The sequence below is a fragment of the Protopterus annectens genome, chromosome 5.part0, assembly GCF_019279795.1.
Source record: "Protopterus annectens isolate FY-2018-M chromosome 5.part0, PAN1.0, whole genome shotgun sequence".
In the NCBI taxonomy this organism is placed as follows: domain Eukaryota; kingdom Metazoa; phylum Chordata; order Ceratodontiformes; family Protopteridae; genus Protopterus; species Protopterus annectens.
In genome coordinates this window covers 1,511,790,898-1,511,804,401 of record NC_056735.1, presented here as the reverse complement: position 1 = coordinate 1,511,804,401, position 13,504 = coordinate 1,511,790,898, and the positions used below count along the sequence as shown (strand labels likewise).

The window sequence follows — 13,504 nt, the reverse complement described above, 5'->3', positions numbered from 1 at the left end:
TTAAGTTTTAAAAGGGGAGCTATGCTTATATTATCATTCAACCCTGGATAATTATTCGATTCAAGCCTCAACTGCCAAATTAGCCCTTGCCTTTTCTAATAAAATGGACCTTGGATGTCCCGTTTTTTTTTTTTTTTCTACCTTGTCCAGCATGGTAAATTTAAACCAATCATTACTATACTGATTTTGATAACTAGAAGCCACGGTGGTGCAGCGGTAGCGTTGTCGCCTCACAGCAAGAGGTTTTCCCGTTCGATTCTCGGCTGGAGCGCCTTCTGTGTGGAGTCTGCATGTCCTCCCCGTGGTTGAGTAGCGTTCGAAAGACATGCGTGAATGGGCGTGCCTTCATTGAAGGTTGGACGTCAGGCTGGCACCTCGGCACTGTACTGCCAACCATTCGCGGACTGGAGTTCCGCTGTGGCGACCCCTAACCGGGAAAAGCCGAAAGAAGAAGAACAACAACATCACTGTACTGATTACTGATCCAGGTGTCTATACAAGGCATTGGTAGTTTTATTTTTTTCTTATATAATAAATATGTTCGTAAATACAGCTACAGAGCCTACGTTCTGTTTTGCCCCCATAAAAGGCTTCACACAATTGACAGAGGGGCATCCTAAGGAAAGGTAATAATGTGTTTGAGAGGGTGGTAGAAAGGCCCATTATAGTATATAGGAAGGGGCTTAATTTGAAAAACCTCTTGGAAAGGAAAAAAAAAAAGCTATAGTTACATACCTTAGGATGTCCAAATGTGGGAGATGTAGTATGTGTAAGTATATTTTGGAAGGTAATAGAGTTTATATTAACAACAAGGGAATTTTGTTGCAAGGTAAATACAATTGTGACACCACAGTGGTGGACTGCGGAGCTCTCTGTCACCTGTGTGAAGCCTTTTATGTGGGCAAAATGGAACTTAGGCTCCATAGTCCTATTTACAAACATATTTATGATATATTTATTTATTTTATTTTACATTTGTTGACCGGGATAGTCCGACTTGATATGTCCATTTTCAGCGGAGGGCTGGGGAGAAAAGCTCCACATACCAAAAAAGAGACAGTACATACATCACTGAGTGATAAACTCAGGCAGACATGTTTAGAAAAATATAGACAAAGAATACAGGCAGATGTCAATATACCAATATACACAATGTGCAGACTTGCATCTGATTGGCAAAGACGTATCAGAAAATGTGAACATAGAATACAATCAGATCTCATAATTCACAATGCTTAGACATTCAAATGCTGTGAGGCATAGATACTTGGCTAAACAGCAGGTTGGGTAGCAAGACATGTATTAGTGAAGTTGTTAGTCAGGTTTAGAACAAGAGCACAGCCAATGAGATGTGAGGTATTTTTTGAGTTCCCTTTTAAATAGGGGTAGTGAGGTTTCCTTGGTAACGGTAGTAGGGAGTAGATTCCAGATTTTACCAGTTGAGTTGGCAAATATAGCATTGCCTGCAGAGTTGTTGGATTTTTGGGTCAATATAATTAGTTTATCAGCTGAGCATAATGGCCTGGGGGCACTATGAGGGGTTAGAATATTTTTGAGGCAGGGGTGTTATCAGGTTGCTGGAGTATTTTATGCACTATTCTAAGTTGGTTGAACTGTACAAGGGTAGGATACTCTAGCCCATCCCAGTGCTTTGAGGTTCTGGCAATGGTGAGTCCTAAAAGCCATGCCAGTAGCGAATCTGGCTATATGATTGTAACATCCTGCATCCTGATAATTTGTTGAGATCAGTTTTGGATAGTTTGGTGAGTACAGGGGAGGAATACATAAGGGTAGAGAGGAGGTGTGATCTTGCAATAGTTAACCTAGCTAGGGGGGGTAATGAAAAGTTTGGCTCTTTAACAGGGAGCTAATTTTTTTGTTGACTGACTTAATAGTGTGATTGACATGTTTGTCATATTTAAGGTTATTGTCTGTTATTATGCCTAGAAGCTTTGTATGGTCATCAGGGGAGATAATGGTGTCACTGCTAGATTTGATGTTGAAGGAAGGAGGAGAAATTCTATGGTTAGGGGAGAAAAGTAGTAGCTTGGTTTTGTTAGGATTTAGAAGCAGGCAGCGATTAGCTAGCCATATTTCTACTGTGCTGAAAGTGGACTGGGTGAGTGTTAGAAGTTGTGTAGGAGAGGAGGTGGAGCATATTAGCATCGAGTCATCTGCATATTGGATGCAGGTGGCTCCTGGGATGGTTATGTGCAGATTATTGATAAAGATAGAGAAAAGAAAGGGACCTAGTATGGACCGTTGTGGGACACCTAGGGTTAGAGGAAGTTGGGATGACAGCTTGCTCTGCCATAAGACTGCCTGCTGTCTACCGTTTAGGTAGGAGTGAAGCCATTGTATTGCGTGTTGGTCTAAACCAATAGTTTGTAGGGTATTGAGCATTAGCTGATGGTTGACCATATCGAAAGCTTTTGAGAGATCTAGGAAGAGTGCTGTAGATAGTTTGTTGTTACGATGAAGACTGATGACATTAGAGAAAGATAGAAGAGCCATGGTGGTTCTGTGGAATGGCCTAAAGCCGTGTTGAGAGTCGGCGAGCTTTCCGTTTTGAATAAGAAAGTACATGATTTGTTTGTATATGCATCTTTCCATGATTTTAGCTAGTGGGGAAAGAATGGCTCTAGGCCTAAAGTTCGATAATTCTGTGGAACTTCCTCCTTTATGGAGAGGTATAACATGTGATATTTTCCATATTGCTGGGATGGATCCTTCTGAGATGGATCTGTTGATCAGAATAGAAATGGGAAGTGCTATGGCATCAGCTGCTTTTTGAAGATATTCAGCTGGGAGGTGGTCGGCAGCTAGTGTAGTAGGTTTTAGCTTTTTGAGTAAGGTCTGGATCAGGTTGTTAGGTATGGTTTGAAAGGTAAAGGTGGGTTGGGTGCTGGGTGGATCAGGGCTAGATGTGCCAGAACTGGAGTGAGATGAGTAGCTAGAGAATGGATAGTTTCATTAAAGAAGGAGTTGAAGCCGTTTGGAATTTCTACAGGGGATTTATCAAGGGCAGCTGATGGGGTGGGAGTGGTGGAACCACCTAGGTGAAGAAGATTGTTAATACCAGCCCAGAACTGTTGAGGTTTTTAGCTGATATTTTTGTTGTAGGAGAGTGTAGTGATTTTTTTTTATTTAGAATGACAGATTTTTTGGTCTGGTTCCTTAACTGCCGGTATCTTACTTGGTCCACAGTGACTTTGGTAACATGCCACCTGGCCCAGGCATTGTTTTAGTTTAATTTTGTTTGGTTTTTGTTTCTTTAGATAGCCATGATGCAACGGTGGCTTTTACATGGATGGTACGGGTAGGAGCATGGTGGTTAAGGATAGTCAGAAATCTGGTATTGAAGTACTCAACTGCTTCTTGTAATGGGAGTCGTTTCAAGACATTCCAATTACATGCTTGAGTTCATTTTGGAAGTTGTCAAGGTTAAAGTTCCTGACTTTTCTTATAGTTTTGTAAGTGGGCTACTTAGATCATCGGGTACTGTATCTGACTTGTACTTCTGGGGGTGGCTGTTAATAAGTATCCAATCAAGGATGCTATCTTTGACTCTGTTTTTGCTAAATCGGGTGGGAGTGGCAATGATCTGAGTAAACCTGTGGAAGTTTAAATGGGTGGAGGGAGTTTCAGAGGAGCAGGTGTTCCAATCAGTGTTAAAGTCCCCCAAGACAATGGTTTCCTGGGGATAGTTAGAAGCTAGCCAATGTAAGATATTTTCTAGAGTATTATCATTCTTGCTTGGTGGAATATAAATGCAGACAATGTATCTGCATTTATTTTTGTTTATTATTAGTTTGGTGATGAGAGTGGCTGTTGGGTGTCATTTGTTATTGTTAGGGTAGACTTGTATAGTACAACTACCCTGCCACCTTTCCTGGAGATCCGGGCCAGTCTAAGGATGTTATTTCGTTATCTTTGGTTATTGGTTTTAGCCAGGTTTCTGTGAGGCAGAGGATGTCAGTGGAGTGAACAGCTAAGAGTCCATGTAGGCTATGGATCTTGTTGTTTAGGTTTCTGATGTTGAGATGACAGACCAGAAATTAGTTTGGAAGTCTATCAGTCTGGGTAGTACACGTTGGGTTGTTAGATGGTGTGCTTGGGTCTGCTGTTGTGGATGGGCCAGGGTTGGGGTGGATGTCTCCAGCCTTCATAAGATTAATTTTTAAGTTGCTTATGAGTCTTAAAAATTTGTTTGTTTTTTTCGTAGCTTTTGGTTTTTAAGCTAATGTAGCGGTATTTAGTCGGGTGATGGTAATTGAGGGGTGGGGAATTAGGAGAGGGGGTGGTTATGTGGTGGATAAACTTATTAAATGCATAAAAACATAAAACTACTAATGTCTTGTATAGACACCTGGATCAGTATAATGACCATTGGTTTAAATTTACTGTGCTGGACAAGGTAGAAAAAAACTCCATGGGGTGGGGGTCCATTGTCCATTTTATTAGAAAAGTAAGAACAAATTTGGCAGTTGAGGCTGCAATCGAATAAATATCTGGAGCTGAATGATAATATAAGCATAGCTCCCTTTTAAAACTTAAATCTTTGGTTAGGTAACATGAGCTAGTTAGGATGAGTTTGGAAATGTCTCGTCATTAGTGTTTGAGTGGCAATTTAATGTCATTTGTGATTTTTTATATAACTTTTATTTTTTTGACTGTATGGTGCTGGTTTTATTATGAGATGGTTTTAAAAAGACATCACATGATTGTTAAGTGGTAGTCATATGACTTGTAGTAACTATTTAAGGAAAGGAATTGAGTGGGTATGTGTATCTGATGAAGTTTTACGGTTCATAGAATGAAAGTGCTAATATCACAATAAAAACTGAATGTTCTTGACATGGTTGCCTATTTTCTGTACCAAGTGTTTTTTATTCTTGGTTTGTCCATCTGCTTTGTCGATAGTTGCAAGTGTGCCATTGGTACACGTACATTAATAGAAGAGAAGCCAAACCATAGTGATATTTCTAATTTTTTGCTTGTAGTATACCTGTATGTTTTTAACAGTTGTCATTCAGTCCAGCATTAAATAAATTACTCAATTCCTGCCATCTCTTTAAAATTCACTCCTCCTGAGCATCATTATGTATGTGTTGTTCCCACAAATTCCATTTATTTCATTGTAATTTATTCCTTCTCTTTTCTAAAGATCCCATCTTCATTTCTTTTATTACTTTACAGTACTAGTGCTTCATTTATATTGGTTTATGTTTTGATTGCTTTGTTTGGCAGCCAGTAGCATTAAACTTAGTAAGGCTTTACTATGTCTAATCAATTCAGATCTTATTCCCTTCTCAAAAAAAAAATAATTTTCTTAATTACAACCAGTTGCTCCTCCAATATTTCTGACAAAGTACCCAGTAGTGAGTTTTTAAAATCTGCCAACACATTATACTTCGGGGGGGGGGGCGTTCCCAATTACCTGTCTCTTTTCCAACACACCACCTGCATCTACCTGAGGAAAAGTTCTCTGAAGTCTGCGTGTGGTATAAAAATACCTGTGGATCTCTGGACTTATTGTGTACTTGGGAGCCATAGAGATGTCTTCCTATTGTTCCTTTGTAAATTGAATTTCTGGTCTGTCATGCAAATCTTTTTTAACCTCCTCTGATTGATTCTTATAATTATCATGCAGTATTTTATATGCCCCACTAATTTTCCCTTTTTAATGGCAGATTCTTTTGTAGACTCAACTAAAAACTTGATCAACGTTATCAATCCCCTGTCCCTTTCTCTTTGCCTATACTCTGTTAGTAATCCCTGTTAGGGAAGACAGTATGTAACTTCTACTTGGCCTCATCCCTTACACACACACACACACACACACACACACACACACACACACACACACACACACACACACACACTCTCTCTCTCTCTCTCTCTCTCTCTCTCTCTCTCTGTCTGTCTGTCTCTGTCCATTACCTTACATTCTCTTGTTATCTGCCCCCAATACCTTGGTTCCTTTGCTAATTTTCTCTAGTAAATTCCAGGTCCCTCTTGACCATTTTCTATATCTCTGTTTGCAGTCATCCTTATTGGCAAAATCTCCTTTTTTAATTCCCATATTGGCTGATTTCTTGGAATACTTTCTGCTACTGTATGAGTGTAATATTCTGTATGGTTGTTGTTCTTCTTAATTACCTGCATCCATAATCAAGCTGTCCTTATTTCCAGAACTCCCCAGTTTCGTCGTCACCCTTTTCCTTTTGATTTTGTGGTGGATTTTATTTTTAATATATTATTTCACAAGTAAATATTTCAGTAGAGGTTGTCTTCCTTGATAGTAAATATTAATTTCCTTTACCTTTACAAAAAGTTCTTACAATTCTTATGAAGACTTTTACAAATGTCAGGAAAAGATGATCAGAAATAATAATTAGAAAACTAAAATGTGCATTTCATTCATTTAGAAACTAAAATTCTTTTTGCTTTTCAGTTTTTACAGCTCATGGATTTAATGCTTAAGAGCCCAGCAGTCCAGAATGGCATTTTGTTTCATCAAACAGCTTTAATGCTGGCTTCCTGGGAAAAACGAGTGGATAATGTAGATGACAGCACAGCAGAAACATTCGGGAGACTGCTGAATGATTTTTGGGGTGGTTTTGCCCAACTTTGTGTTCATCATGTAGATGTAACTGATGCAAATGAGAAATCTTTAGCTGGCATCTCAGGCTTACTTAACATTCTTCGAAAACCTGATATACAGTTGGACAGCATTAAAAAGAATACAAAGATTCGATTTGCAGAGGTGGAAGAGGGTGTGGATTGTGTGAAGCAGATGTCTTTTGAAGCACATAATGAGTATATACCCGAAATGCCTACCATTGCTGCAAGTGATCCAGGCACTACCAGCACTGCACAACTTTCGCACAGAAGAAGGCAGCCTTTGGAGGATCTTGTTTGCAGACTTGCTGAACTGAGTGTAGTGTATGTCAATGAACAGAATTCAAGTAGGCATCTGAGATTCCTCTCTGAGCTGACTAGTGCCTTTCCATCTCGTGAAGTCTTCCATGTACTCCTAGACTGTGAATTGAAGAAAAATATGCTTAACTCTGTATCAAGTACAGACCCCACTGCTGTTGAAAATCCTGCAGTACAATTTTTGAATCATAAACTACTTGGTTGGTTGAAGGAAGGTACCAAGGCAGACACACATTTCCTGGTTGATATCCTTTATAGCATTTTGCACTGCTGCCACAATAATAAAGAAAGGAAAAATATACTGGATCGCCTGTTTGAGGTAAGAACTAATTTTCAGTTTGCATATAGCACAATATTATTATGCCTAGTGACTGTGGAGTGCAGCAAAATGTATGTGTGTTAAGATTACAGCTGTACTTTTTACAAATTGAGTATTGTGTTGACTGCAACTTCAGTGGGAAATAACTTGAGTACGTTAGTATTTGGTTACCTTTGAGATATGATTGTGGACTGCATATGCTCTAGTTAGAGCTTATACATTCTAAACATTCCAATAACTTTTCATTGCATTGCTGTAAGGAACTGTCCTTTTCAACATTTTTTAATATTTTTGAGGGGAAGAACCACACAGTTGTGATTAATGTTGTCCGTTTTCTCAGCTTACCTTTGTCTCATTTTGGGGCCACAGTTACCACCTAAAGCATTCCTTGTATTGTGGCCCAGCAGTTATAATGGGAACCTTCTTCTAGGTGTTATGTTTGCCCTTAACCTCTCTGCTGAGACTTGAAGTGTGGTGGCATCACAGTGGGGTTGTATATTTCCATGAAAACCCCCAAGTTATACTGCTACTGCTTGTCGTTTTTATTTATTTATGAAACATCTTTATTAAATCATTATATTTTAAGCTGTAACATGGATTTGTATACATTAGTGGAAAAGAAAGCTGTAATAACAGGTTCATTAGACCCTAAGCACCATTCTTGGAAAGCACTTTTTTGTTGCACTTGCATCATTTGGACTGGTTCTGGAATTGGAGGCCATTGTGTGTGTGTGTGTGTGTGTGTGGGGGGGGGGGTGACAACAGTGACTCATCCATTTGCAAGTCAGTAAGGAATGAATTGATTAAGCACAGCAGGTTGGTAAATCAACTTAATAGAAGCACTCCCTTCTCCTTGTGAGGGACAAGCCCCCACCAACTTTCTAAACTTTTATATACCCACTCCGTGGTCAGATAGATGACAGAAAAGGGAATAATCTCCTTAGAGAAAATAATCACTGGTGGTGGCCACTTGATAACTGCACTGACACTGATTTCTCATGGCAAACAGTGACTTGGGAGTTCAGCCTTAAGTTGTGCTCAGCGAGCCATCTTTTACACCATCAAGTGGCTAGCCCTGACACTGTGTGTAGCCTGTGATCTGTGTTCTCCTATCCAGAAGATACTGTGCACCACAGTTGATGCCCAAAGCTATTGGTTTATACATCTCTTTCCCCATATAGAGCACCATCTGGAGTTTATGCTGCTGGCCACAACTCCATTTTTGGTAAGTTTGAGGTGAAAACACTCAACATGTTTTTCTTTTTTGAGGGGGAGGAACCCAGAGAGACACAAGGAGGACATGCAAACTCCATATAGGCATTGGCCGGAGGTCAGGATCAAACCTTGGACCTTGTGCAATTATTGCAAATGTTCTCCTGTCTTACACAGCTGCTTATACGGAATTGTTAACAGAATCCCTGTACAATCATGTAAGTAGCTGCATAGAGACAGCTGTACCTACCCAAAATAAACATAGGGCTACTTCCAAAAACAAGACACCCGAATCCCAGTATAAATAGGTTGTTTAACAAAAGAAAGAAAGTCATGTCCAAAACAGGAAGGGCATTGCCCAGCAAGATAAAAAGAAAACAAATCAGTCATCAGTCTGAGTAAGCACCAAGTCCACTAAAGCCAGCTTTGAGATAAAATAACATCATAAACTAATTACAATCATGAGGATTTCATCAGTTATGTCTACAACCAACAATGTGCCAAACTAATGGTGAATGTTACTACCTATACAGAGCTAGAGGATATAGCTAATCTGCTGGATGATAATTTCACCTTCCAGAAAATCCCTTCCACCATTTCTCCATCAACCATCACCAGGGAGCATATTCTGTTTGTGATTTCTATGGCCAAGAGCACTGATTTGATGGGCCCAGATAATATCCAAGGATGCTTTCTGAATAGCATGAAACATGACCTGTCAAGCTCCCTAAAACCTCTTTTTAACCATAGCCTCCAGACAGGCTTTGTGCCAAATGAATGGAGGACTGCAACAGTTATCCCTCTACACAAAGTATGGCCTTCCACAGACCCGGTGAACTACAGATCCATAATTCTGAATTGATTAAGCACAGCAGGTTGGTACATCAACTTAATAGAAGCACTCTCTTCTCCTTGTGAGGGACAAGCCCCCACCGACTTTCTAAACTTTTATATACCCACTCCATGGTCAGATAGATGACAAAAAAGGTAAATCTTGGTAAATTTGGGGTAAGCTTGGCTAGGCTTACAGTGGCTGTTGGTCCAATAGCCTAATAACCATTTATGAACCTATGAAAGAATTATCATGGATCTGATGAACAATGATATAGGGAACCTGGAGACACTGGACCCAACCCAGTTTGGTTTTGTCAAAGGCAGGTCATTCCTACTCAACTTGGTGGACTTCTTTGATAAAGTCACTAAAGCTATGGACATGGGAAAAACAATGCACGCTTCCCCCTCAATCTGGCCAAGGCATTTGACACAATATCTCTCTCAGGCATTGCACACAAACTTAGAAAATTAGGAGTAAGTCTGTATGTCACACAATCAGTGGCCAGCTTGGCTCGATGATAGGACACACAGAAGTTAGGAAATGGGAGGGATTGGTGCTAAGGCCTTTCCTTTTTGGCATCTTCTTCTCCTCTGTAGTCAAGACAAACATCATGGGCCCCTGGCCGATCAAGTTTGCAGATGACTGCAAACTGCTAAGAGTGGTCATTAAATCCACTAAAGAGACAAATAACCCTTTAGAAGGGCCTGACACTGATGCCAGAGTCACTGATTAAAACCCAATGCAAAAAAATGCATAATAGTAACTTTTGGAAAGAGAACCATCCCTGAAAATTATCACATTGGTATACACCCCCTAGAAATCAACTTAGTGGTCAAGGATCTGGGATCGCATGTTGACAGTTACTTGACCTTTGACCATCACATGTGAGAAAAATCATTCTATGTTTCAGAATTTATAAGCAAGTGCATGGCATCCAGGTCCAAAGAGGCCATTGTTCCACTGTGTATTCTGCTCTCATCCAACCATTCTTTGAGTACAACATACCCTTCACCCATGTACATGACCGTACACTTGAAACAGCTTGAGAGACCACACAGGTTCCCCACTAAAAGAATACAGGGAGTAATCAGCAAGTCCTATGTGGACCATCTTGAAGCCCTATCCCTGTACTGGTTTCCCCTAGACTGCTGAGTGGTTATTTATAGATAGCCTATAAGGCATTTTCTGATCCCACACTGATTGATTTGTTGCATGCCTGCAAAACAAATAGCATCAGAAGTACCTGTTCTAAGGACCCAAACCTCATTTGAGATAGAACATTTTGGGGGGGGGACATGTTTATGCATCTCAAAGATTACCCCTTCCCTGGAACAGGCTTCCCATCCATGTAAAGTAAAGCTCATCCCTAACCATGTTCAAAGATAACTTGGAAAATGGATGAGAAATCACAAATATACCCCCAGTTTGGCATCTATGTATAAAACCTGTATCATAACATAAACATAACAGAACATAAACCCCTATGTCACAAGATGGGTTGCCAACTGGCTCACGGACAGAACCCACATGGTAAGAGTTGTGGGAGCTAGGTCTTACTGTAAACCGGTTACAAGTGGCGTTCCCCAGGGCTCAGTCCTAGGACCCTTCTTGTTCGGCATATACTTCTCAGAGGTACAGGCAAGCACAGGAGGACTATGGCTGACCAAGTTCGCAGATGACTGCAAACTAGGGGCTATAATTGACTCTCCGGCTGACACAGACATCCTCCAAAAGGGTCTCACTGAGACGGATACCTGGTGTCAAAATCATGGCCTCAAGCTAAATGCCAAAAAGTGCATAGTCATCCCCTTTGGAAAAAACAAAGTACCCACAAACTACCACATAGGTGGTAGTCCCCTAAATACGGAAGACGTAATAAGGGATCTGGGGACCCAAGTAGATAGTAATCTCTCCTTTGATAATCACATTGCCAAAGTGATTAGAAAATTCTTCTACGTGGCCCACCTTATCACAAAAGGGTTCACATCCAGATCAAAAGAGGTCATTGTGCCCCTCTACTCATCAGACCTGTCATAGAGTACAGTGCCCCATGTGGGATGTATCTTACAAGACACCTGCAACAGCTGGAAAGACCACAGAAGTACCTCACCAAGAAGATCACTGGCCTCAAACAGATGCCCTATGCAGCTCGACTGAAGAAACTCCAGCTGTACTCGGTTGCATACCGCCTACTCAGAGGTGATCTCTACCTGACATATAAGGCCATGTCCATCCCAGAACTGATGGACAGGCTCCAACTAAAGAAAAGCTTATCCCCTCGAACCACAGGCTCTAGGGATCTAAACCTCACCACAACAATAAATAGAATGCGCTGGAGGGATAGATTCCTGTCCCAGAGACTTCCCATGCTTTGGAACAAGATTCCAATCTACATTAGGCAGAGCTCCTCGATGACACTCTTCAAGAGAAACCTTGATGAGTGGATGGGAAACAGAAAGTTTATCCCAGGGGTCACTTCAGTGGCTCTGCTGGACAGAGGCACAGGGAACTAATCTAAGGGGGCAGCGAAAGCCAACACATTCTGGCTAGGCTTATAAATGCCTTCGGGCAGATAGCCTAGTACCTACCTATGAACCTATAACTCATAAAATCCCTTTGGGGTATTAACACATCAGAAATATCTTGGTAAATTTGGGGTAAGCTTGGCTAGGCTTACAGTGGCTGTTGGTCCAATAGCCTAATAACCATTTATGAACGTATGAACAAACCTTTGCATTTTTTACTTTTCTATCATAGAACGCAATGATATGTGTAACTGAGAAATTAAATGTCCAACAAGTCTGCAACCACGTAATTTGATCTGTGTTCAATATTCAATTACTACATTCATTTGTAACTCACCTAAAGTTACTGAATGTATTATTTTTAGTAGCTAGCTAAAAATGTGACCTTACAAATTGCAGTATATTAACAAATACTAATTTCCATTTTTGCATCACACAAATCCCCTAAATGCCAGTGTTTCTCAGTGAACATAATTTATGTATTTAGAAAAAAAATGTTTTCAGTACCCGGTAATGTCTAATAGAATCCCTTTATTGACCAAAAGTTAAACCCCTCCCCCCCAAAAAAAGACTCCCTGAAAGCAAATTGCAGTCAAGTTCAATTACCATAACAACTGTAACTTAAAAAAAGGAGAGGGGACCCTGTCTTAAAACTGTATTCATTTTTGATCTAGGTTTGTAGTAGTGTTGCAGCCTCCGCATCCTTAACAGTTGTGTATAATGCTTCCTTCCAGCATTGGGTAAACCTGTACCATTTCAAAGATAACTGTTCCCTGTTTTATTGCCTTGTGGTAACTTTTTGGGATTCCAGACACACAGACACACAGACACACACACACACACAGACACACACACACACACAGACACACACACACACAGACACAGACACACACACACACACACACACACACACACACACACACACACACACACACACAGACACACACAGACACACACAGACACACACAGACACACACACAGACACACACAGACACACACAGACACACAGACACACACACACACAGACACACACACACACACACACAGACAGACAGACAGACAGACAGACAGACACACACACACACACACAGACACACGTCCCCAGGTGCTTCCATTAAGGAACGCTTTACTATCCTGGTGCGACAACACATTGCCCTCATTAGTTATTACTTTTTTATTTTTCTTTTATACATTCCCTTTCTACTTTATTATTTCCAGCTAACCCTAGGGTCCGTATCCAGTGCCGGATCTGTTAGCCACTCCTATAGCCCTTGGACTATCTGCATTTTAAGGCTGGGTCCAACACTGAACCTAAGAGTGTCTTGGAGAGGAGTTATGCCACTAACTGCCTCCCCCAAGATATTTTTTTTCTTTTATGACCTGCCATTTGTTCCCCCCGTGGTGTCTGCATGTTTTACGTCTGAGGACAACTCCTCACTATAGACCACGCCTCTCAGATGGAACCCCTTTATGAATGTCTTCTCCTCTGATGGGCATACCTATCTCTTCCTGCCAACATCTCAGACACCCGAGCTGTAATAAGGATTTTCTCTCTTTGTGCCACGGAGCTCACCCTCCTTACTTATTTTACCCCAGAATTCACCTGACTCAAGAAGACACTTGCACCTCTTACTTCATGATCATCCACGCACATTCTGTTTGAATGGATTC

The 13,504-nt window shown here is 40.8% G+C and overlaps 1 protein-coding gene across 1 annotated transcript in view; it reads left to right on the top strand.

Annotated features, from left to right (window-relative positions):
• Positions 1 to 13,504, top strand: part of LOC122802390 (E3 ubiquitin-protein ligase listerin-like) — a 1,831,112-nt gene that overhangs the window by 498,103 nt on the left and 1,319,505 nt on the right. Inside the window, exon 8 of the mRNA XM_044072016.1 lies at positions 6,458 to 7,261. Coding sequence (XP_043927951.1) covers positions 6,458 to 7,261 — 804 coding nt within the window. The remainder of the gene's footprint in view (positions 1 to 6,457; positions 7,262 to 13,504) is intronic.